The sequence below is a fragment of the Carettochelys insculpta genome, chromosome 29, assembly GCF_033958435.1.
Source record: "Carettochelys insculpta isolate YL-2023 chromosome 29, ASM3395843v1, whole genome shotgun sequence".
Lineage (NCBI taxonomy): Eukaryota > Metazoa > Chordata > Testudines > Carettochelyidae > Carettochelys > Carettochelys insculpta.
The window spans coordinates 15,122,151-15,144,896 of record NC_134165.1 but is presented as its reverse complement, the minus strand read 5'-3'; the positions used below and the strand labels follow the sequence as shown (position 1 = coordinate 15,144,896).

General features: G+C 64.3%; 2 protein-coding genes across 4 annotated transcripts; both read right to left on the bottom strand.

Annotated features, from left to right (window-relative positions):
• Positions 1-354: 354 nt before the first annotated feature.
• Positions 355-6,004, bottom strand: CD63 (CD63 molecule). Its single transcript, XM_074980217.1, has 8 exons — positions 5,929-6,004; positions 5,752-5,832; positions 1,973-2,161; positions 1,703-1,777; positions 1,442-1,537; positions 1,050-1,196; positions 852-935; positions 355-668 (listed from the first exon to the last, which is right to left on the bottom strand). Exons 2-8 carry the CDS (start codon positions 5,815-5,817, stop codon positions 603-605), a joined length of 723 nt encoding a protein of 240 aa, XP_074836318.1. The 5' UTR covers positions 5,818-5,832; positions 5,929-6,004; the 3' UTR covers positions 355-602.
• A 2,299-nt stretch (positions 6,005-8,303) lies between these two features.
• INPP1 (inositol polyphosphate-1-phosphatase) lies at positions 8,304-19,545 on the bottom strand. 3 transcript variants are annotated; one of them, XM_074980214.1, is made up of 7 exons: positions 19,485-19,545; positions 12,680-12,889; positions 10,589-10,815; positions 10,295-10,355; positions 9,849-10,049; positions 9,546-9,720; positions 8,304-9,039 (listed from the first exon to the last, which is right to left on the bottom strand). In XM_074980214.1, exons 2-7 carry the CDS (start codon positions 12,774-12,776, stop codon positions 8,550-8,552), a joined length of 1,251 nt encoding a protein of 416 aa, XP_074836315.1. In that variant the 5' UTR covers positions 12,777-12,889; positions 19,485-19,545; the 3' UTR covers positions 8,304-8,549. The 3 variants fall into 3 exon arrangements, with proteins under 3 accessions (XP_074836315.1, XP_074836316.1, XP_074836317.1); XM_074980215.1 differs by lacking the exon at positions 19,485-19,545 and having other exon boundaries at positions 12,680-12,758; XM_074980216.1 differs by lacking the exons at positions 12,680-12,889; positions 19,485-19,545 and adding an exon at positions 12,380-12,534 and having other exon boundaries at positions 8,305-9,039.
• Positions 19,546-22,746: the final 3,201 nt, after the last annotated feature.

Genomic DNA, 22,746 nt, shown 5'->3' with positions numbered 1-22,746 from the left:
TCTGTGTGTGCTGCCAGGTGCCCTCCCCTGGCACTGGCCCACCCCCACCGAGCGCCATGTCTCGCCCGCAGACAGCGCCGATAACGCCCCACTGGGCCCCCCACAGGACAGCAGGAAGCTGCCTCAGCCCCGCCTCCCAGAGCAGCACAGCCTGGACTTGAAAACGGGGTGTGCTGGGGGTGGGGATCCCCCGATGCCAGACAGGGTGAGGCCAGATCTCCCCTCGCCCCAGCCCACCTCAGGCTCCTGCCCTGGCCCCAGGGACCAGAGGGGCCCACGAGGCGGCAGAAGGCAGCAATCGGGAGAAGCTTTTTATTTCCAAAATATTACAGCCCCCCCCACACCACCACATCTTCAAAGGTACCAACACCCCAGCCCCCCCGCCCTGCAGACAGGCACGACGAGGGGCGGCCGCAGGAAGAAAAGGGAAGGGGATTTGGCAAATCATTAAGGCACCTGCTGCCCGTCCCTTAGAGGAAACACGGTACCAGCTGCAGGCCGGTGCTGCCCCCGGGTGCGCGTAGGAAGGAGGCGGGTCCGATGGCTTAAAGGGGCAGACGCCCCATTCTCCAGCCCCGGGGCCCCGCCAGCCGCCCCGTGGGCTACATGACCTCGTAGCCGCTGCGGATGCCCTTCATGAGGCAGCAGGCGAAGATGATGCCCAGGAGCTGTGAGAGCAGAGAGGGCGTCAGGCCAGCGCCCCGTGTTAACCCTTGGTCTGCCGCAGCCCCGCCCACAGGAGCCCCCTGTGCCCATGAGCTCCGCCCACCGAGGGATGGAGGAAGGGAAAGCCACCCCGCCTGGCCCCCCCCAGCCCCCACCCTGTGCCCAGCCCACCCCGCGGCCGGTACCTCGAAGAAGGCAATGCCCAGGGCCACAGCTGCCACCACCACGACGTGCTTCTTCAGCCAGGCTTCGATGCTCTTAGCACAGCCCTGCAGGGCAGCAGACGGGGCTGCTCAGGGCTGTGGCCTAATCCTGCCCTGCCCCCACCCCTTTAGCCCCGCCCCCAGCCCCACCCCCTGCCCGAGCCCCATCCCAGCACTCACCTCGCGGTTGATGGTGTCGGACGTGGGGTTGACGTTGCAGGTCGAGGTGGCGTTCGCCAGGCAGCAGGACTGGGGGACGCTGTTGTTAGCCTTGAACTCAGGGATGGAGAACCAGTCTGTGTAGTTTTTGGCCCCGCAGCAGGAATACTGTGAAGCGGGGAGAGGTCAGAGCAAGCCGGAGCCGTCCAGCCTCGCGCTGGCACGCCAAGGGGCAGCAGGTCTAGCGGTCAGAGCAGGGGTTGGGTTTCCTTCCCAACTGCATGAGGGAAATTCAAGCCAGACTGCAGCACCCCACAAAGGTCAAAGGTCGTGCCTCCTCACCCAATGGGGTCAAAGGTTACACCCTTCCTGCCCCAAAGGGGTCAAAGATCACAGCACCCCACTCCACTCACTCGCTTCTGCAGGTCGTCGATGGTGTCCTTTATCACCTTGTCACTGGTGTATTTCCTCATTGAGTCCTGCAGCCCGTCCTGGAGCAGCGACTGGACCTGGGAGAAAGAGGCGGGTCAGAGCTCCGTGGGGAGAGAGCGCAGGGGCAGGACAGGCCCTTGTGAGCTCTCGCATCCCCCACCCCAGGCTGGGGCCCACTGGCTGCCCCTGGCAGCCCCGAAAGCTTCCCCCCCGAGGCGCCCCTGTGCAGTTGAGATGCCCACCTTGTCCTTGAAGATGTACCCAGCGATGGCAGCTGCGATCTCCACCAGGAAGATAATGGTGAGCAGAATGGCGAACTGGGGAAGAGTGCAGAGTGGGGTGAGCTGTGCCCCCCGGAACTCGACACACAGCCCCTACCCCCAAACCCGACCCATAGGCCATGCTGGCCCGGCCCCCACTCCCAACCCACAGCCCCCACAAACCCAACCCACAGGCCCCACTGGCCCAGCCCCGAAACCCACCCCATAGCCCTCTGCCAGCCCCGCCCTCACCGTGGTGACCATGCAGTAATTCTCCTTCCAGGCCCCACAGCAGCCAAAGAAGGAGACGAAGAAGATGATGACGCCCACGGCAATGATGACGATGGGGGCGCCCGAGGCCGAAGCACTTCGCATGATCAGCGTGCTGTTGAGCTCGATCTGCACGTAGATCCCGATGACAATGAGGGCGATGCCACACAGCTGGGGCAGAAACAGGGAAGGTCAGCCCACGCGTGGCAGCCATGCCCCGAACCAGTGAACAAATGCCCCGGCTCAGCACCTGCTGCCCACCTCTCCTCTGCTGGTTGGCGCCTGAGCTGCTCAGCTGTGTGTCACAGCCCTGCACTGCTGGCAGCAGATGGGGCGTCACCTGTGCCTGGGGTGAAAGGTGGCTGCGAGTGCCAGTCCTGGCGACCTCCGAGAGCAGCTCTCTTTGCAGCAAGAGCTTCTGTTCCCCTTGGGGACCCCGAAGCACAAGTCAGGCCCAGCACTGAGGCCCTGCTTGAAATGCAGCCACCGCTGGGGCGGGGCGGGGCAGCAAGCCTCACAGCAGCAGAGCTGGAGAAAGGCATCCCCTTCCCCCTCCCAGCGGGTCCCCTCCCTCTGGCATCCCACAGAGAGACCCACCGAGGCCTCCTCCCCCCACCCTACCCCGTCTCAGGATCTCAAAGCACAACTCCGTGCAACGTTGCCTCCCTGCCCTGCAATATCGCCCCCACCCCTTTCCCAAATAGCCCAGCCCTGTTCACCTGTCCCGGCCCAAGGAACACAGATGCCATGGCTGCAAACTCCACTCACCCCCTGCCCCAGCTGGGATCCCAGACGGACCAGAGAGGGTGGCCCTGGTGGCAGGGACAGGCAGAGGGGTGACAGGAGGGGGCAGGAGAGCCCAGGCAGGGTCACTCAGAGTCAAGCAGGGGCCAAGGTACCCTGGGGTGGAGGGCACATTCGGGGTGCCTGCCCCAGAGCCCTCTGCTGGGCAAGGCGGGTACAGCTCAGCTGTAGCCTACGCCCCCCTCCCCATGGCCGAAAAAGGGCCACTTGGTACCAGCAGGGCAGAGCTGGGGGTGGCAGAGCCCTTGGGGCCGGACGACCCCTAGGCCTGAGCACTGTAACTACTTGGGAGAGTCCCCTGGGAGGTCCTGTGCCCCCAACTTGGGGATCCCCCTTTCTCCCTGCTCAGCAGGGGCTCTGGGATCGGCTGGAACGGGGGGCGGGGGTGTGATGGTCCGACAAGGCCGGGGGAGGGGCACTGAGCAGAGAACGAGCCCTGCAGCACAGCCAGGCCCGTGGGCGGGGAGCGGCGATTCAAGCCCTCAGATGGAGCCTGGGTTTCCGGCCTGCTCGTTGGGAGGCCTCGAAGGGGGCAGAGGATCCCAGCAGCGCCTCGCCTGCCACAGGGGCCGACGCCAAGTACGCCCGTCCCAGCCGGGATCCCGGGAGGTGCCTGGCTCCGGCGCTCAGGGCGGGCGGCTGCCACGTTAGCCGCAAACCCCTGCCAAGGGGCAGAGCCCGGCAGCCAAGCACCTCCCTCTGCCTCTGGCAGGCTGCCGTAGGGGCAGGCCTGGCCCCGGCCCACCTCCCCGGGTGGGCTGCCAGGGAGGGCGCAGGAAGCCAGGCCTCCAGGGTGCCCAGCCCAGCACACGGGGAGAGTGAAGCCCAGTAGTTAGAGCAGGGGGGGCTCCAGCTTATGCGGCTCCTGGCCCATCGCTACCACAGAGTTTTACGCAGCAGGACGGGCGTGGGGGGGAACCAGGTTCCAGGCAGAGGCCAGAGGCAGATCCCTGGTGCTGCCATCAAGGGCCCCAGGAAAGCCCCACGCTCCGCCCAGGTGTGTTTACCTGCCGGGGAACGTGGGTGGGAGGGTAAACAGAGCAGCTGCGCCCAGAGCTACTCAGCAAGGGAGGGTCAGGTTATCCGGCCGGGCACCACCCTTGTGCACACAGCCCAGAGGGGAGACACCCCCAGCTAGTGCCACCGTAGTGCCAGCCCACACCCACCGCAGAGCCCCACTGCCAGCCACACGCCTGGCACGGCACCGCCCAGGGGCTCCTGGGGCTGGCAGTCCCCTCGCCCTGCTCTGAGCAGCGCTGGGCTCAGGGCCCCGCCTCACAGCTGAGCTGCTCCCCCCTCCCAGACCAGCTCCTTCCGGCTATGGAGCCAGCAGGGCCCACCAGCCCCCTCCTGCCTGTGAACATGACTCAGCCCAGGGAGCAGCTGCAGTCACAGCCCCCCAGCTCCGTTGCCCAATCGTGGCCCGATTACGATCAAAGCCAAGAGCCGTTGAGCTCTGCCTGACTCTTTCCCCACCAGCCACTTCCCCTTGGCCACACGGTGACAGCATCACACTGGCTTGGCCCTCGCAGGGGGCCGGCACACCCAGGGGAATCAGCGCCCTCAGTGCCCAGGCCAGTGGGGCCACAAACCAGCCTGGGTAGCCCCAGCACGGCTGTCAAGGAGCAAACAGGCCAGAAGCGCAGGCGAGACCCCAGGTGAGGGCGAGGAAGCCTGGCACTGCCTGCCCAGCGCCTACCCTGGCCAGGCATCCAGTCAGCACTGGCTACTTGGGGCGTTACTCCTGAAACCTAATGGTGGCTGTCTGCACGTCAATAGTGCAGCTACTGGCAGGCTACCAGCAGCTCCTCTGGGGGTGGGAGGAGATGGGGCACTGCCCCTTCCCCATCTTAGTCCTCTTTAGGGTTACTGGCCACCACGCAATCCACCCCCTACATATGTCAGCCATGCCCAGGGAGCCACACTGCAGACTTCCTGCCCAGGAGCACCAGAGAAAGCCTCACGGCCCAACCCGCCAGCCCTGCCCGTCTCCTCCCTGCGGTTCGGGGCTGGGTTCTCACCCTCCACACACGTTACATGGGATCTCTTTTAACTCGCTGGCGAGTCCCAGAGACTCCGCCTGACATTGCTAGCCAAGAGCCAGACCGCCTTTACAAGCAGCTATAGATGGAACCCCAGGACTTGGTCATAGCCCCTATACTGTGAACCAGGAGGGGAGAGTCCCAGTTTGGTAGGAGCCAGCAGGGAGTCTGGGGCCAGCCCCACTGTGGCCACCATGGGGAGAGTGGCAGCAGGTTCATGGCAACCCCAGACAATTTCCTTCCCCGGTCCCCTTTGACTGCGGCCGCCTTAGCAGCGCTGCTGTGGGCATCAGTGGCCTGTGGCCACGGAGGGCAGACCACAGCCCCGCCTGCACCCACCAGAGCTGGCTACAGCATGGGCCCTGGAGCCCCCCAGCTGGCCCCAAAGGAAAGGGCCCAGCCCCCAGCTCCGAATGCCCCGGGGGCCCAGGCTCAGAGTAACCAGCCAAACTGCCTCCGCCAGCCTAGCCCATGTAGCCCAGCCCCTGGTCTGCCACAGGGCGGCTGGGACCCCACAGCCCCTCTGGCCAGGTCAGGCCCAGCCGCAGGGGGCCAACCCCCTCCCCCCCCCGGAGCCGGGCTGGAACCTGGGCCCCACCAGTGGAGCCTCCCCGGGGGCTGGGGGGGTAATACGACCAGGAACCAGCAAGGAAGGCTCCCGAGTAGCCGGGGGGGAGGGCGCAATCACAGTGGGACCTGAGCGGGGGTCCTGGGGGGCTCGGGGGGAGCGAGCGGAGCGGCTCCCAAGCGGGGCCTAGTGGGGGGGGGCGAGCGGGGCTCGTGGGGGGCCGAGCAGGCGATCCCAAAAGGGGGGTCCCGGGAGACTCGTGGGGGGCCGAGCAGGGGGTTCGAGGGGGTCCCGGGGGGCTCGTGGGGGGCCGAGCGGGGGGTCCCGGGGACCGGACTGAGACTCACCCAGAACAAGAAGTTGAAGAAGAAAAGCAGCAGCTTGACGCACTTCATGCCACCTTCCACCGCCATCGCGCCGCTCGCCGCCTGCGGGGACACAGCGCTGAGCCGCGGGCCACCCCCAGAGCCCTCCGCAAAGCCGCGTCCCCCCCGAGACACCCCCCCCCGGAGCCGCTCTCCTACCTCCGCCCGCGGCGCCGCTGCTCCCGGTCACTTGATCAACTCGTCTCCGCTCAGGCAGCGGGCGGGGCCGCGGCACCACGTGACCCCGTGAGTCACGGGAGGCCCACGCGTGGGCGGGGCCGGGGGTCCGTGCCCGTGGGGCGCACCCCGGCAGGGAGTTCCGCCGGTGAACGCACCCGGGCCAGCCCGCTCCTGGAGGCGGGGAGGGGCGAGTCGCCTCCTGGGACCCCCTCAGCCGGGCCCGGCCGCTGCTGGATCCTGTTAGAAATCGGCCGCACCCGGCCCCCTCCCGCGCAGCGCCCCGGCCCCAGACGGGCACGGCCCTTCTCGGGACCGGCACTCAGGGGCTCTGCGCCGGGCCCTGCCGCCTGCTGGGCGGGGGGGGGTGCGGTGTCTCGCGGCTGCGGCTCCTCCGGCCTGGAAGCAGGTGCAGGAGCCGCAGGCGCCGGCCCCGAATCGCCTGCTCCGGGGGCGGCCGCAGCCCAGCGGAGCCGTTTACCTTGGCGGGGGCCTGGCGCCGCTCAGGACTCCGGGGTTCTACCCCAGGGCCTGCTGACTCCGCCTACCGTGCAGTGACCCCAGGCAGGTGGCCGCTTGGTCAGTGCCTCAGTGCAGACAATGCCCGTTTGTGGCCGCACTGCCTGGCAGAGTGACCTCATTTCACCCAGGAAAGTCCCTAGGTTGCCAGACCCGGCCTCAGCCAGGGCAGGACAAACCTTCCTCTATGCGCCTTGGAGTTTCGGTCGGGCACCCGGGTGGGGCCTTTCTCTTCACCTAACGCCTCTGTTTTACAGCCTCCACATGGGGCAGGACATGTAGTGGCTGCCCACCCCCCACCAAAATGCAGCCACCTCTGGGGTGCAGCATGGCAGCTGTGCCCACAGCAACAGGGTTACTTATGGAGCAAAAGTGACACCACACTTGGGCCTGGGGGCAGCTTTGAGGCTGGGAATGACCCAGGCTGGGACCTGACCCAGACCAGTCTCCAGCTCTGATCTCCTGTCAGCAAGTATGGCAGCCTCATGCCCCACTGCCCTTCACACCCCAGTGTCATCAGTCCCATGGCTGGATCTTTGCAGGGCACAGGGCAGCTGGACGGGACTGTGCCCACCCAGATCAGTGTTGTTCCCGGGACAGAGCTGGGTTATCAGCTGGCAAAGCTGAGTCACTGGCAAGCAAACCGTGTGTGATGTACTCTGGGGTGGAGCCCTGCTGCCCCGGCACAGGGCAGGGACACCCTGCCAGGCATCTGGCAGTCCCTCCCAACAGCAGGGCACCCTGGCCCCCAGCCCTGCACAACCCGCCCTGTGAGATGGGCCTCTGGTATCAGGCCAGCCCTTGTCTGGCGAGGGGTCAGGCTCCCTGGGCAAGACAGGAGCAAGGCCCGGGCTCAGGGCACCAAGCCCCCAAGAGATTTGGCCGCTGAAGGTGGGTACGGAGCTCAGACATGACCCCATGTCAGGAGACACCTGGAAACAGCATCCCCCAAAAGGGACAGGCCCTGCTGCGTGGGGGGGTGTCAGAGCCTGCACCCACCAGTGGAGAAAGGCCCCGTGCCCTGGCCCCACGGCTCCAAGTCAGCCAGTCCCTGGCATGGGACAGGACTGGAGCTGCTGCTCCAGCTGAGATAGCAGCAGAGGGAGGTGCATACACACTGGCCCTGGGAGCTCAGCAGCAGCCCGGCTGGGGAACCCCAGGGCCCCAGCTGCTGGTTTGAGCCAATGCCAGGAGCCCAGACACCTGGGTTCTATTCCTGCCCCTCGGCTCATAGAACGGTCTGGGCAGGGCAGGTGCCTCAGCTCCCTGCCCCCCCAGGTGTCCACTTCCGTACAGCTCAGCCCAGGGGGCACCTACCCACTTGGTGTCCAGCTCCCAGCACACCAGCCACGCCTGAGCCCCCAGCCACCCGCACCACAGCTCCCAGGGGTGCTCAGGGGTAGTGGCAACCCCGGGGGTCCAGGGCCTTGCAAGCCCAGATAGAACCAGTGGGCACGGCCCTGCCGCCTTGGATGGGGCAGGAAAGTCTGTGCAGCAGGGCACAAGGCCAGGGCCACCACAGCTAGGGCAGGGCAGAGGAGGGGATCCTGCCCAGCACCGACCCTGTGTCCCGCTGGCAGGGGAGGCCACCAGGCTCGGCAGGGGGCAGAGGATGCTGCTGGCCCCAAGGTCACTGCAACCCCTGGGGGAATTGGCATCTACCCCTGGCACACCACCCCCTGCTGGCTCATGGGGGGAGGGATCAGGGTCGATAGCACCCGGCTGCACACCGCCTCCTGCTGGCTCGGGCTGGCAGCACAGCGTGAACGTCACAGGCTAGAGCTGGGCACTGGCTCTGGAGCAGGGCTGGGGGCAGGTGAGTGAACAAAGGAAAGGCCAGAGGCAGAGAAACCAGCTCTGTGTTTAATGGTGCCCAGTGGGGCATGCTGAGCACAGGCAGCACTAGTGTGGCGAGGGGGCTGGGGGGGGGCAGCCTATTGCCACGCGTGTCAGATTCTCAGCTCTGCAGCACCCGCCCGAGAGCAGCGGCCGCCTGCAGCTCCTGCCCCTGCAGACGTGCTGCCCACTCCCCTCATGCCCTCAGTATCCCCCCCCCAGATGTGGAGCTGGGCAAGGAGCCAGGGTCACAGGCCAGCATCAGCCAGCATGGACAGCACCTCCTCCAAGTGCTGGCGGTGCACGAAGGCCACCAGCCCGCCCCGGTTGGCCCAGCGCTCGGCCCCCATGACGCCCTCCACCGGCTGGTGGTAGGTCAGCTCCGGCAGGGCCCCCCGCTGGCCAGCGCGCCAGGCCTGCAGGGCAGCTGCCAGGTCCACCATCCCCCCGCCCAGGGCCCTCAGGATGGCATGGGGGGCGCATGAGTCCCACTTGAAGGTGCTGCCCTCGGAGAGGACGTAGGCGTCCGCCAGCCCCAGGATCACACACAGCATCTTGTAGCCGGCACCCGAGGCGAAGCGCAGCCGCTCCCCGTACAGCGGCCTCAGGGCCTGCTGCACCACTGGCGTCTCGCTGCTGCTCAGCACGACGCAGGCCGCAGGCTGCAGCAGAGGGCGGCTCAGCGAGCACAGGCTGGTGCCCTGGTACGCCACGCCCCAGTGGTACCTGCCCTGCCACCTGGGGAGAGCAGCAGACAGCAGCAATCAATGGGACGGCCCCATTGCGACGGAGGGAGCCGCAGGGGTAGCGCGGATGGCAGCTGCTCAGGACAGGAGCCCGGGGCCGGGCTGCAGCGAGGGGCACTGGCAGGGCTGAGGGTCACACACACCCCAGGGAGGTCCCTTCCACAAACTGAAGCTGATCAGGGGCCCATGGGCAGCTCACCTGGCGCTGGGATGTGGGGTCTGGGGGGGAGCGGGGCAGCCTTTCACCCAGGCCCCAAACCCCTGGGCAGGCTCCCAGCGCCATCTGGGGCAGAGCAGTGAAATGATCACGGGAACCTCACAGCCACCGCCCAAGTGACTCCCCCACCTCCTCAGTGGGGGGTCTCTGCCCCAGTGCCTGGTGGGGGGCAAAGGTGCCATCTACAGCCTGCCCTGTGCGGGTTTTCCCAGAAAGGCCCAGCTGCAGCACCAGGGTGCCCCAGGGCAGGGCAGGGCAGGGCTCAGGGGGGTGGTGGGTACCTGTGGGTGGTGGGGTCCTCCTGGAAGAAGGGCTCGTTGATGACCCCCAGGACAGGCTCCCCCGAGCTGCGGTCGTACACCCCGATGAGCACCAGTGCCGAGCGCAGCCCCGAGGGACAGATGCCATCGACAGGCGCCACGCCAGCCTGGCCGCGGATGTACTGATTGGTGGAGTCTGCAGAGAGTGGGGAAGTCAGGCCCTGGCTGGGGGCACGAAGCCCAACTGGGGTTCAGTGGGGGTCTCTCCAAGGCCGGGAGAAGCAGCCCCTGGAGCCCCTAGGACGGCAGCAAGAGCCCCCTTACCAATGGGGTCGATCCAGACAGCCACGCTCTCCGGGGGCACCGCCAGTGCCAGACGCGCCAGCGCTGGGTCCTGCAGCAGCACCTCCTGGTGCACAGCCGCTGCCAGCAGCTCAGCCGCCGCCTGGTTCTGGTCCAGGACGCGGGCGAGCAGCCCTGCTGTGTCTTGCTGGGTCGCGCACACCTGCACCACCAGGGTCTCTCCTGCAGGGGGCCGGGGGCTGGCATCAGTGATGGGGCAGGGGGATCTCACGCCCCACCAGCTGAGCTGCTCCCCTAGAAGCAGCTCCTGCCTGAAGCCCCAGCCCAGAGCCCCCCCAAGTACTGAGCTGCCATAGCCGCCCCCCACGCTGGCCCAGCCTGCCCGGGGCCCTGCGCTTTCCCTGGGAGCCAGCTGCCTGCCGCCCCCACCAGGAGCCTCGGGCGTCCCCCGCTGTCGCGTCACTCACCCAGGCTGTTCTGAAAGTGGTTGGACTCTTCCCCACAGATGTGGCCACACAGCTCCGGGAACTGGAAGATGTGGGGGGAGAGGGGCAGCTCAGAGCAGCACCAGCCCACAGGCTCAGGCCCCTGAGGCTCCGTCTCCCTTTGCTGGGGGTGGGGGCAGCCACCGATGGGGATGCGGGCAGCTCCTTGCTTCGGAGCTAAGACGCCCTCCGCCACCGCCCTCTGGGTGCCCACCCTCGCCCCAGAAGTGCTGGGTGGCTGCAGTCGGCCACGGAAGGGCCCAGCCCCCCAGGTACCTCCTTGCCCACGTCATGCTTGATGACCTCCTGGATGAGCACGTCCGCCAGCGTCTTGAAATCCTGCACAAACTTCTTGTTGCGGTCAGGGCCGGTCTTCTCGGCAACCAGCAGCTGGAAGAGCGCTTCCTCCTGGCGGCACAGCTGGGCGATCCCGGCCGCCTTCTCCGATGCCCCCACCAGGCTCCGCAGCAGGGCCGCCATGGGGGCCAGGCAGGGGGCTGGGTCTGAAAGGGAGGCAGGTTCTGCAGCCCACACAGGCCAGAGCCCAGCAGCAGGGGAGGAGCTCTGGGGCTCCCAGCTCCAGTGTGGCTAGCAGGAGCATGAGGACTCCTGGGCTCTGGGCCCGACCTTGGACAAGTCCCATCAAAAGAGCTCAGTTTCCCCTGTGAAATGGGGACAGATGAGTCCCCCATCCCCCACCATGGGACAGGGGTTCAGAGCAGCCCCAGCTGCAGGACAGCCAGCACCGAAGGGGTTAACAAAGCCAGTCTGGGAATAGCTGGGAGTAATTGCAGGCTTGGGGAGCAGGGCTGCCAAGGTTCCCCAGCTCCAAAGGGCTCCGGCCACGGCACAGGCCAAAATTAACTCAAACTGCTACCAGATGTGACCAAACCAGGCCGCGCCTGCGGGCGAGGGGGCGCTCTGGCCTGGCCTGGCCTGGCGGGAATGGAACAAGGGAGGAGCAGCTCTGGCCTCTCCTGGGTGGGGCACCTACCACAGGGCACCAGTTTGGCCTGGGAGAAGATGCTGAGGTTACTGGCCTGGCTCAGTGGGCCAGGCCAGCAGGGCATGGGGGAAGGGATGCCAAGTAGGGCTATTTCCCTACCCCCTCCAGCACCAGCCTCCCTCCCTCCCTCTTCCACCCCTCCAGGAGGAGCCCCGCTCTCTGGCTTGGGGGTGTCCTAGCAGCCCCCCCTACCCCAAAGGCCAGATTTGGAGATGAGGCTGGTGGGGGCACAGCCTGCCAGGCCACAGGGGGAGGGAGCCATCACCCCAGGCTCCCCAGGGGCACTGCACCCTGACCCACAGAACCTCTGCCGGACCCCCAGCCCCAGCTCTATCCACCCCGGCTCCTCCTGCACCAGCCCCTCCCCCTGGGCCATACAGGGCCAGTAGTACATACAGCTCCCACCCAGGGCCCCTCAGAGACTCTGCCCTCCAGGGGCAACCCCCAGGGCCAGGCACCTGCCAAAACAGCCCACGCTAACCTCGTCCCTGCCAACAGCATCACAGGACACAGACAAACCAAACTGTGGCAGCTTCCCCCCAGCCCCTGCACCCCAACCCCGCCCCCCGCCTAAAGCAGCCCCCCAGTCCCTGCACCCCAACCCCGCCTAAAGCAGCCCCCCAGCCCCTGCACCCCAACCCCGCCCCCGCCTAAAGCAGCCCCCCAGCCCCTGCACCCCAACCCCGCCCCCGCCTAAAGCAGCCCCCAGCCCCTGCACCCCAACCCCGCCCCCGCCTAAAGCAGCCCCCAGTCCCTGCACCCCAACCCCGCCCCCGCCTAAAGCAGCCCCCCAGCCCCTGCACCCCAACCCCGCCCCCGCCCCCGCCTAAAGCAGCCCCCAGCCCCTGCACCCCAACCCCGCCCCCGCCTAAAGCAGCCCCCCAGCCCCTGCACCCCAACCCCGCCCCCGCCTAAAGCAGCCCCCAGCCCCTGCACCCCAACCCCGCCCCCGCCTAAAGCAGCCCCCCAGCCCCTGCACCCCAACCCCGCCCCCGCCTAAAGCAGCCCCCAGCCCCTGCACCCCAACCCCGCCCCCGCCTAAAGCAGCCCCCAGCCCGTACCGGGGGTGCTGCGGCCGCTCGCAGCACTGGCAGATCCCGGAGCAGGTCCCCGCCCGGCCACGTGACGCTGCGGGATTAACCCCTCCAGCGCCGGACGGATTGGGCCTCCGCTCCATCCCGTCACAGGGTAAATCGAGGCACGGCGCAGCGGGGGGGAGGAGCTGCAGCCAATCAGGACGGAGCCAGGAACGGAACCCAGGCGTCCGGGCTCCCTCCCCTCCCGCCCGTCTCCCTGCAAATGCGCTGCCCGGGTGAGAGGGGCAGAGTAGGGGCCGCATCGGGCCCGCCCGTGGGACTAACCTGCCAAGACCCGAATTCCGGTCCTGAGTCGCCCGGGCAACGCTGGTGACATCAGCGCGGAAGAACCCGGAGATCTGTGGCGACGTGGTGATGTCATCGGTGGTTGTCATGGCGAAGCAGGGAGCGCTGTGCTCAGGTCCTGGCAGGTAGGTAGAGGAGGGACAGATTTCCCCCAACCTGGCCCAGGGCCACTCTGCTCATCAGGGGAAACTGAGGCAGGGAGGCGAGCGCGTCAGCCAGGTCACACAGCAAGACAGCTGCGCAGAACCCGGGAGTCCGGGCTCCCTGTGCCCCCCCACAGCCACTAGGTACCCACTCCCCCCAGAGCTGGGACTGGACCCAGGAGTCCGGGCTCCCTGGCCCCCCCCCCACTCTAACCACTACGCCTCTCTTCCTTGTTTTACGATTAAATCGCACCCTCCACCCCGAGTCCATTCCACCCCCAGGGGCTCAGCGCCTCCCAGGAAGTCCCTCCCTCTGGCCCCCAGACATACTCTTCAGCCCAGTCTAGCCCACTGCACTCTGGGGCCAGCGCGCTTCCTGCACCAGGATCCGGGGCTTCGGCCTCTCACCACCCCTGGGAGCATCAGTCTCCCAGCAGTGACTGTGTACCCCCCACTCGCCCCCTCAGTGGAAGGGAGCTGCACCAGAAACGGTCTCACAGGAGCTGCCTGCGGGCCAGGGGGCAGTGGAGGGCTGGAGAGTGGGCCCAGAACCCTAAATCCACAGAGGCCCCTGACCAGGCCATTGAAAGAGCAATTCCCGGTGCAGGGCACCAGGGGTCCCAGGGCAGCCCCTCGGTGGGCCACATGACTGTGGGGTGGCCTAGGGCAGTCAGGGAATGAAGTGGAGGGGGAGCCACAGCCAGGGAGGGACCCAGCTCCACTGTGCTCCGGTACCAGCATCCCAACCTGCAGTCGCTGCTGTTCCTGAGCTCTCCCTGCCTGTGCTGCCAACACTCCTCAGCCCCCACCCGCAGCCCCCGTCAGCCCAGCCCCGGGCTCCCCACACACACAGATCTCCAGCGACACCCCTCAGCCCCCGTCAGCCCAGCCCTGGGCTCCCCACACACACAGATCTCCAGTGACACCCCTCAGCCCAGCCCCGGGCTCCCCACACACACAGATCTCCAGTGACACCCTCAGCCCCCCATCAGCCCAGCCCCGGGCTCCCCACACACACAGATCTCCAGCGACACCCCTCAGCACCCCGTCAGCCCAGCCCCGGGCTCCCCACACACACAGATCTCCAGTGACACCCCTCAGCCCCCCATCAGCCCAGCCCTGGGCTCCCCACACACACAGATCTCCAGTGACACCCCGCAGCCCCCCGTCAGCCCAGCCCCGGGCTCCCCACACACACAGATCTCCAGTGACACCCCTCAGCCCCCCATCAGCCCAGCACCGGGCTCCCCACACACAGATCTCCAGCGACACCCCTCAGCCCCCATCAGTCCAGCCCCGGGCTCCCCACACACACAGATCTCCAGTGACACCCCTCAGCCCCCGTCAGCCCAGCCCCGGGCTCCCCACACACACAGATCTCCAGTGACACCCCTCAGCCCTCATCAGCCCAGCCCCGGGCTCCCCACACACACAGATCTCCAGTGACACCCATCACCGCCCCCCGTCAGCACAGCCCTGGGCTCCCCACACACACAGATCTCCAGTGACACCCCTCAGCCCCCGTCAGCCCAGCCCCGGGCTCCCCACACACACAGATCTCCAGTGACACTCGGCAGCCCCCCTCAGCCCAGCCCTGGGCTCCCCACACACACAGATCTCCAGCGACACCCCTCAGCACCCCGTCAGCCCAGCCCTGGGCTCCCCACACACACAGATCTCCAGTGACACCCCTCAGCCCCCCATCAGCCCAGCCCTGGGCTCCCCACACACACAGATCTCCAGTGACACCCCGCAGCCCCCCGTCAGCCCAGCCCCGGGCTCCCCACACACACAGATCTCCAGTGACACCCCTCAGCCCCCGTCAGCCCAGCCCCGGGCTCCCCACACACACAGATCTCCAGTGACACCCCGCAGCCCCCCGTCAGCCCAGCCCTGGGCTCCCCACACACACAGATCTCCAGTGACACCCCTCAGCCCCCGTCAGCCCAGCCCTGGGCTCCCCACACACACAGATCTCCAGTGACACTCGGCAGCCCCCCTCAGCCCAGCCCTGGGCTCCCCACACACACAGATCTCCAGTGACACCCCTCAGCCCCCCTCAGCCCAGCCCCGGGCTCCCCACACACACAGATCTCCAGCGACACCACTCAGCCCCCCGTCAGCACAGCCCTGGGCTCCCCATACACACAGATCTCCAGCGACACCCCTCAGCCCAGCCCCGGGCTCCCCACACACACAGATCTCCAGCGACACCCCTCAGCCCCCCGTCAGCCCAGCCCTGGGCTCCCCACACACACAGATCTCCAGCGACACCCCTCAGCCCCCCATCACCCCAGCCCCGGGCTCCCCACACACACAGATCTCCAGTGATACCCCTCAGCCCCCGTCAGCCCAGCCCTGGGCTCCCCACACACACAGATCTCCAGCGACACCCCTCAGCCCCCCATCAGCCCAGCCCTGGGCTCCCCACACACACAGATCTCCAGTGACACCCCTCAGCCCCCCTCAGCCCAGCCCCGGGCTCCCCACACACACAGATCTCCAGTGACACCCCTCAGCCCCCATCAGCCCAGCCCCGGGCTCCCCACACACAGAGATCTCCAGTGACACCCCTCAGCCCCCGTCAGCCCAGCCCTGGGCTCCCCACACACACAGATCTCCAGTGACACCCCTCAGCCCAGCCCCGGGCTCCCCACACACACAGATCTCCAGCGACACCCCTCAGCCCCCCTCAGCCCAGCCCCGGGCTCCCCACACACACAGATCTCCAGCGACACCCTTCAGCCCCCCTCAGCCCAGCCCTGGGCTCCCCACACACACAGATCTCCAGTGACACCCATCACCGCCCCCCGTCAGCCCAGCCCTGGGCTCCCCACACACACAGATCTCCAGTGACACCCCTCAGCCCCCGTCAGCCCAGCCCCGGGCTCCCCACACACACAGATCTCCAGTGACACCCCTCAGCCCCCGTCAGCCCAGCCCCGGGCTCCCCACACACACAGATCTCCAGTGACACCCCTCAGCCCCCGTCAGCCCAGCCCCGGGCTCCCCACACACACAGATCTCCAGTGACACCCATCACCGCCCCCCGTCAGCCCAGCCCTGGGCTCCCCACACACACAGATCTCCAGTGACACCCCTCAGCCCCCCATCAGCCCAGCACCGGGCTCCCCACACACAGAGATCTCCAGTGACACCCCTCAGCCCCCCTCAGCCCAGCCCCGGGCTCCCCACACACACAGATCTCCAGTGACACCCCTCAGCCCCCCTCAGCCCAGCACCGGGCTCCCCACACACACAGATCTCCAGTGACACCCCTCAGCCCCCCTCAGCCCAGCCCTGGGCTCCCCACACACACAGATCTCCAGTGACACCCCTCAGCCCCCGTCAGCCCAGCCCCGGGCTCCCCACACACACAGATCTCCAGTGACACCCCTCAGCCCCCCTCAGCCCAGCCCCGGGCTCCCCACACACACAGATCTCCAGTGACACCCCTCAGCCCCCCTCAGCCCAGCACCGGGCTCCCCACACACACAGATCTCCAGTGACACCCCTCAGCCCCCCTCAGCCCAGCCCTGGGCTCCCCACACACACAGATCTCCAGTGACACCCCTCAGCCCCCGTCAGCCCAGCCCCGGGCTCCCCACACACACAGATCTCCAGTGACACCCATCACCGCCCCCCGTCAGCCCAGCCCTGGGCTCCCCACACACACAGATCTCCAGTGACACCCATCACCGCCCCGCGTCAGCCCAGCCCCGGGCTCCCCACACACAGAGATCTCCAGTGACACCCCTCAGCCCCCCTCAGCCCAGCCCCGGGCTCCCCACACACACAGATCTCCAGTGACACCCCTCAGCCCCCATCAGCCCAGCCCCGGGCTCCCCACACACACAGATCTCCAGTGACACTCGGCAGCCCCCTGCTCTCCCCGGGCTCACCCCACCCCGCAGCCCTGCTCAGTGTGGCAATGGCTGGGCACCGGCCGGGGGCAGGGCTGGGCTGCGCTGGGGGAAGGCCAGGCACCCGGCCAGCCCGGGGGGGCTGCTACTCACGCCGCCGCCGCTAGGTGGCGCTCTGACCCTGGCTCTGGACAGGCAGCCAGCTGGGGGGCACGTTCTGATTGGCTAAGAACCGGGGAGCGAGGCTGGCACCCAACGGCCCGGGGTGGGGGCGCTCTGCTCGGGGTGCGCTGGAAAACGCCGCTCGGTTCTGATTCCTTGGGAGCCACCGAGAGCCCCCTTCCTGCTTCGGGCTCACACTGGCAGCTGTTTGGGCTCTGCATTTGTACAGCACCTGGCGCAATCAGGGGACAGGCCTGGAGCTCCAGGCAGCAGCACAGTGCGAGGGGACTAATAACTCACAGTGAGCAACGAGCCCGAGTTGGATGCCAGGAGCGAGTGCCTGCCCTGCCGCTCACTGGATGTCATTTGAACAGTTTACGCAGGAAAAGAAACAGAACACATGTTGCAGTCCCTGCTCGAGGGCAGGGGAAGGCCTGGGACAAGGGGAAAGCAGCCTGGAGGTCACTGCCAATCACAGAGGAGCCTTTCCAGAAGGCGGCTGTGGATATAGTGGGGCCCTTCAGAAAGGGGACCCAGTCTGGGCAGAAATGCACCCAGTGGTGGGAGATTTCACCACCCACTGCCTGGAAGTGGTGGCTCTCTTCTCTGTCGAGCTGGACCCCGAGGCAGATGTGCTGCTGTCCATTTGCAGAAAGGTGGGGCTCCCCAAGGAAGTCCTTACAGACCCGGGGTCTAATTTCATGTCAGCTCTCCTGCAAAGCTTGTGGAGCAAATGTGGGATCTGGCACACCTGGGCCACAGCCGACCACCCTTGGATCAACAGGTTGGTGGAGAAGCTCAGAGGGACCCGAAAGCAGATGCTGAGAAGATGCTGAGAACCTTTATGAACCAGGACCCACAAGACTGAGACAAGTACTTACCCCACCTGCTGTTTGCATACAGGGAGGTTCCCCAGGAATTCACAGGGCTCTCCCCGTTTGAGCGGGTGTATGGAAGGAGGGTTTGGTGACCCCGGACTTGCTAAGAGACGAGTAGGAGGGGACGGCCTCTCCCGAAGGGGAGTCAGTGGTGAAGTAAGTATTGGCCTTCCGAGAAAAGCTCACCAAGATCATGGGCCTGTCCAAGGAGAACCTGTCCAGGGCTCAAAGGAAGCAGAAGTTTTGGTGTGACCACAGTGCCTGGGCCTAGGCCTCCAACTCCAAAGACCAAGTGATGTCTCTCATACGCCTGCAGTGGAACAAGCTGCAAGCTCCCTGGGATGGCCCCTTCAAGGTCATCAAACAGCTAAATGAGGCGAACTCTGCGGTGGAACTGTCAAAATGGGCTCACAGCCGCCGCCAGTACTATGGCAACATGATGAAACCGCATTGGGACAGAGAGAATTTGGTGCTTGCCGTGTGCAGGCACCTGGAGGGGTAGGGGGATGACCCCTTGGTGGATCTGCTCACTGGGATTGGAGGTGGCTAAACCAGACTTTGACAAGCCCTTCGTGGTGGTCATGGACACCTCAGATGCTGGGCTGGGCACCATACTAATGCAGGTGGATGACAACAGGGAGAGAACGACTGCCTGTTCATGTCATTGGGTGACCCTCCATCTTAGGCCCTGGGAGCACGTATGTAACGATCCCCTGTTCGCTTTCTCCACTCCTGTCACAACTTTACAGGCCTCTGTTGCCCCCTGAGCCTCCTCTTTTCTCAGCCGAACAGCCCCAGTCCTTGCACTCTCGCTGCATACGGCACCCAGCCCAAACCCCTCGCCATTTCTGTTGCCCTTTTCTGAACCTTTACCAACGCCAAGCTCTTTTTTCTGAGCTGCAGTGACCACATCTGTACGCAGGATTCGAGAGGTGGGTGTACCAGGGAATTCTATCGAGGCAGTAAGAGAGCCTCTGCCTTATTCTCTATCCCCTTGTTAACGATTCCTCGTGTTCTGTTTGCATTTTTAACCGCCCCTGTGCACTGAGTGGATGTTTTCAGAGAACTTTCCACAGTGACTCCAAGATCTCCCCTGTGGTTATAGCTGATTTGGTCCCCATCATTGTGTACAGAGAGGGGGGATTATTTTTCCCCTGTGCGTCACTTTACATTTATCAACGCTACATTTCATTTCCCAGCTTGTTGCCCAATCGCTCAGTTCTGAGAGATCTTTTCGAAGCTCTTCCCAGTCTGCTTTGTTCTGAATTATCTCACACAGTTTCAGATATCAGCACTTTGCCACCTCACTGTTTTACCCCTTTCTTCAGATCATTATAAGTAGGTTGAACAGGACTGGTCCCAGTATGGCCCCTTGTGGGACACCACTAGTTACCCCTGCCCATTCTGAAACCGGACCATTTATTCTTACCTGTTGTTTCCTGTCTCGTTATCAGTTTTCAAGTAACTCGTCCAGTGACAGCTCACTTTACTTAAGAGCCTTTGGTGAGGGACCTTATCAAAGACTTTCTGGAAATCTAGGTACACTGTGCACTGGAGCCTCCTTGTCCATATGCTTATTGACCTCTCGAAGAACTCTAGTAGATTATTAAGGCAGGATTCCCCTTTACAGGAACCATGTTGACTTTTCCCCAATAAATTATGATAATCTCTGTGTCTGACAGTTTTATTCGTTTGCTAGAGTTTCAACCAATTTATCTGGTACTGACATTAGACTTACCAGTCTGTAACTGCTGGGATCACCTCTGGAGCCCTTTTTAAATACTGGCGTCACATTAGCTATCTTCCAGGCAGAGGTACAGGAGCTGATTTAAAGGATAATTTACAAATCACCGTTAATAATTCTGCAATTTCACATCTGAGGTCTTTCGGAACTCTTGGGTGAATGCTGTCTGGTCCCAGTGACTCGTTACTGTTCAGTTTATCAATGTGTTCTAAAACCTCCCCTAATGACGCCACAGCCTGGGAGAGTTCCTCAGATGTGTCACCTAAATAGGACAGCTCAGGTTTGGGAATTTCCCACACATCCTCAGCCGCGAAGACCAAAGCAAAGGATTCATTTAGTTTCTCCACAATGTCAGTATCATCTTTCATAGAATCACAGAACACTAGGACTGGAAGGGACTTTGAGAGGCCATCAAGTCCAGCCCCCTGCCCCAATGGCAGGACCAAGTATGGTCTAAACCATCCCTGATAGACATCTATCTAACCTGTTCTTAAATATCTCCAGCGATGGAGATTCCACAACCTCCCTAGGCAATTTATTCCACTGTTTGACCACCCTGACAGTTAGGAACTTTTTCCTAATGTCCAACCTAAACCTCCCTTGCTGCAGTTTAAGCCCATTTCTCCTTGTCCTAACCTCAGAGGCCAAGAAGAACAAGTTTTCTCCCTCCTCCTTATGACTCCCTTTTAGATACCTGAAAACCGCTGTCATGTCTCCCCTCAGTCTTCTCTTTTCCAAACTAAACAAGCCCAGTTCTTTCAACCTTCTTTCATAGGTCACATTCTCTAGACCTTTAATCATTCTTGTCGCTCTTTTCTGGATGCTCTCTAGTTTCTCCACATCTTTTTTGATCTGCGGTGCCCAGAACTGGACACAATACTCCAGCTGAGGCCTAACCAGCGCAGAGTAGAGTGGGAGAATGGCTTTGAGTGTTCCCAGAGCATCTCCATCACCCAGTGGCCCCTCTGGCTGGGTAGCAGCTTCCTGCTGCTGATGTATTTGGAGAACACTTGGCTATTACTGCTGGAGTTTTTGGCTAGTTGTTTTTCAAACTTATTTTTGGCTTTTCTTACGTATGCAATCCCCCAGCCCTGCTGTGCAGTTGGCTGCCATGAAACCCACCCCCTTTACTGCCACATGCCACTAGTACCCCCCAGCCCCCTGCACCCAGCTCCGCTAGCTACAAGGGGGGGGCATGTGTCTAGCTGCTGACCACCAGACACATGGTGGACTAGGGGGTGTTTCCAGGTGTGGGGGCCCAATTCTAAGGGCTCGTGGGGAGATGAGCCCTGCAGTGCCTCCCCCTGGGGGATGCGGGGTACAGCTGATTCTCACTGGGCATCACGCCCTCAGCCCAGAGCTTGGGTGTAGTGGGCTTGGCAGGGGCACCAATTCCCAGCTCCTTCCTGCACTCAGCCTGGCAGGGCAGCGAGAGCTCCTGAGACACTCTCCCTGTGGGGTCAGTGGGGCCGCAGGCTTTTCCTTCTCCCAGGCGGTGTCTCGGGGACAAGCGCAGGGTAGAGCACATCACCGAACAGCCTGGCCCTGCAAATGCTGCAGCCCACGCGTAGCCTTGTCTACATTTGGCAGGGCTGGCCAGACTGCAGGCTCAGAGCACCACAGCTCTTCCCTCACTGCTGAGATGCAGCCACATCTGGGGCAGACCACACCATCTGTAAGCACAGAACTGCCTGACACCCTGGCTGGGCAATTCTCTGCCTGAATTAAACTGCAGCAGGGGGAGGGCAAAATGCGATGGGTTGGGCCACGGCATGAGGGACACCCCTTTATGCTGAGGCTCTTTTGCACCCAAGAACAGCTGGCTGGCTCCACGAGACAGCCCTATGATGGCGACAGTGCAAACCCCAGGCATGGCTGCAGATTAAGGGTAAGCAGGTGAGCATTCTCAATGTGGGTGGCAGGGAGCCATGGTTAGAGCAACTGTGCTCCCCAGGGGGGCTCCCTTTCCAATCAAAGATTGTTCCCCTGCTCTGCTCCCTTTACAGGCATGACGCAGCACAAGCTGGGGACCAGAGCAGCAAGTCCTGTCCTCATGTGCAGAGCAGGGAAACCGCAGCACAGCCAGACACAGCCCGCGGGCCATGGCTCACAAATCAGCAGACCTGAAACGGACCCTCACGCCAAAACCCCAAACAGAACACAGCTGGGACTCTGCTAACGGCTAAAGAAACAGAGCTGTGGCTGCCCTCCCACGGCCAAATCCTCTGTGTCTCGTAGTGTGGGGCTGTCTGTCGCGGCTGTGTTTGTCCAAGAGCTCCTCTTAAACCAGAAGAGCTACAGCCACAAACCTTGGCATAGCTTCCTCTTACCACCACTTAAAGCAGGGCAGGGTTGAGTTGTGCCTGGGAAGTGGGAAGTGCCTGAAATCCCAGAGTTTCCCAGAACAGGAGAGGGAGGGGCCCTGACAGGAGGGACGACATACTCCAGACTCACCACTGGGGGCAGCGACACAGCAGAGTGACCACTGGGGGCAGCCACAGCAGGGAAACAGTGGCCACGTGGAGACTGGGCTCTGGCCCCTGACAGGTGAGGAAAGTGCCCCTCTACCCTCACCCCAGACACGTGGGCACAGTGCTGCTGCCTCCCCCCACCAGCAGCCCCCAACCATTGGCACAAACTCGCCTTTTCCCTTCTATTTTCCGAACAGGAAAAAACCGAAACCAACCCCAACCCCAACCCCAACCCCCTCTTTCACCCGGGCACCGACCAAGGCCGGGTCAATCTTCTAGTACTGAACAAGGGCGCCTGGCCCTGCTTCCCGCGCCCCCCACCTCGCTGCCCCCGGCCGGCCGTAGGGCAGGACTAATCCACAGTGGGGTGCGCGCGCTGTCTGCCTCTGTCACCCACCCACGCAGCCCAGGCCACGGACCCCTGGCTGGGCCGTAGCGTGTCTCAGGGGATGGCGCCGTATGGCCTGTCTGACTCTGCCTGGTCCCCAACACCTCCGCACGCCCCCCCACTGCCCTAGCCCCACCCCCCCAGTGCCCTGACCCCAACCCTCCCCCCAGTGCCCTGACGCCCCCACTGCCCTGACCCCAGCCCTTCCCCCCACCCCCACACTGCCCAGCCCCCACCCCCACACTGCCCGGGAGCTTGGGACTAAAAGCGTCTCAAACAGCCTGTCTGAAAATAACTTACAAAAGCTGCAGGAGCAGCTCGATTCCTCCTCTTCCCCAGCCCCCCCGTCCGTCTGTCCGTCCGGCCGACCCCCTCCACCTCCCCGTCCGTCTGTCCG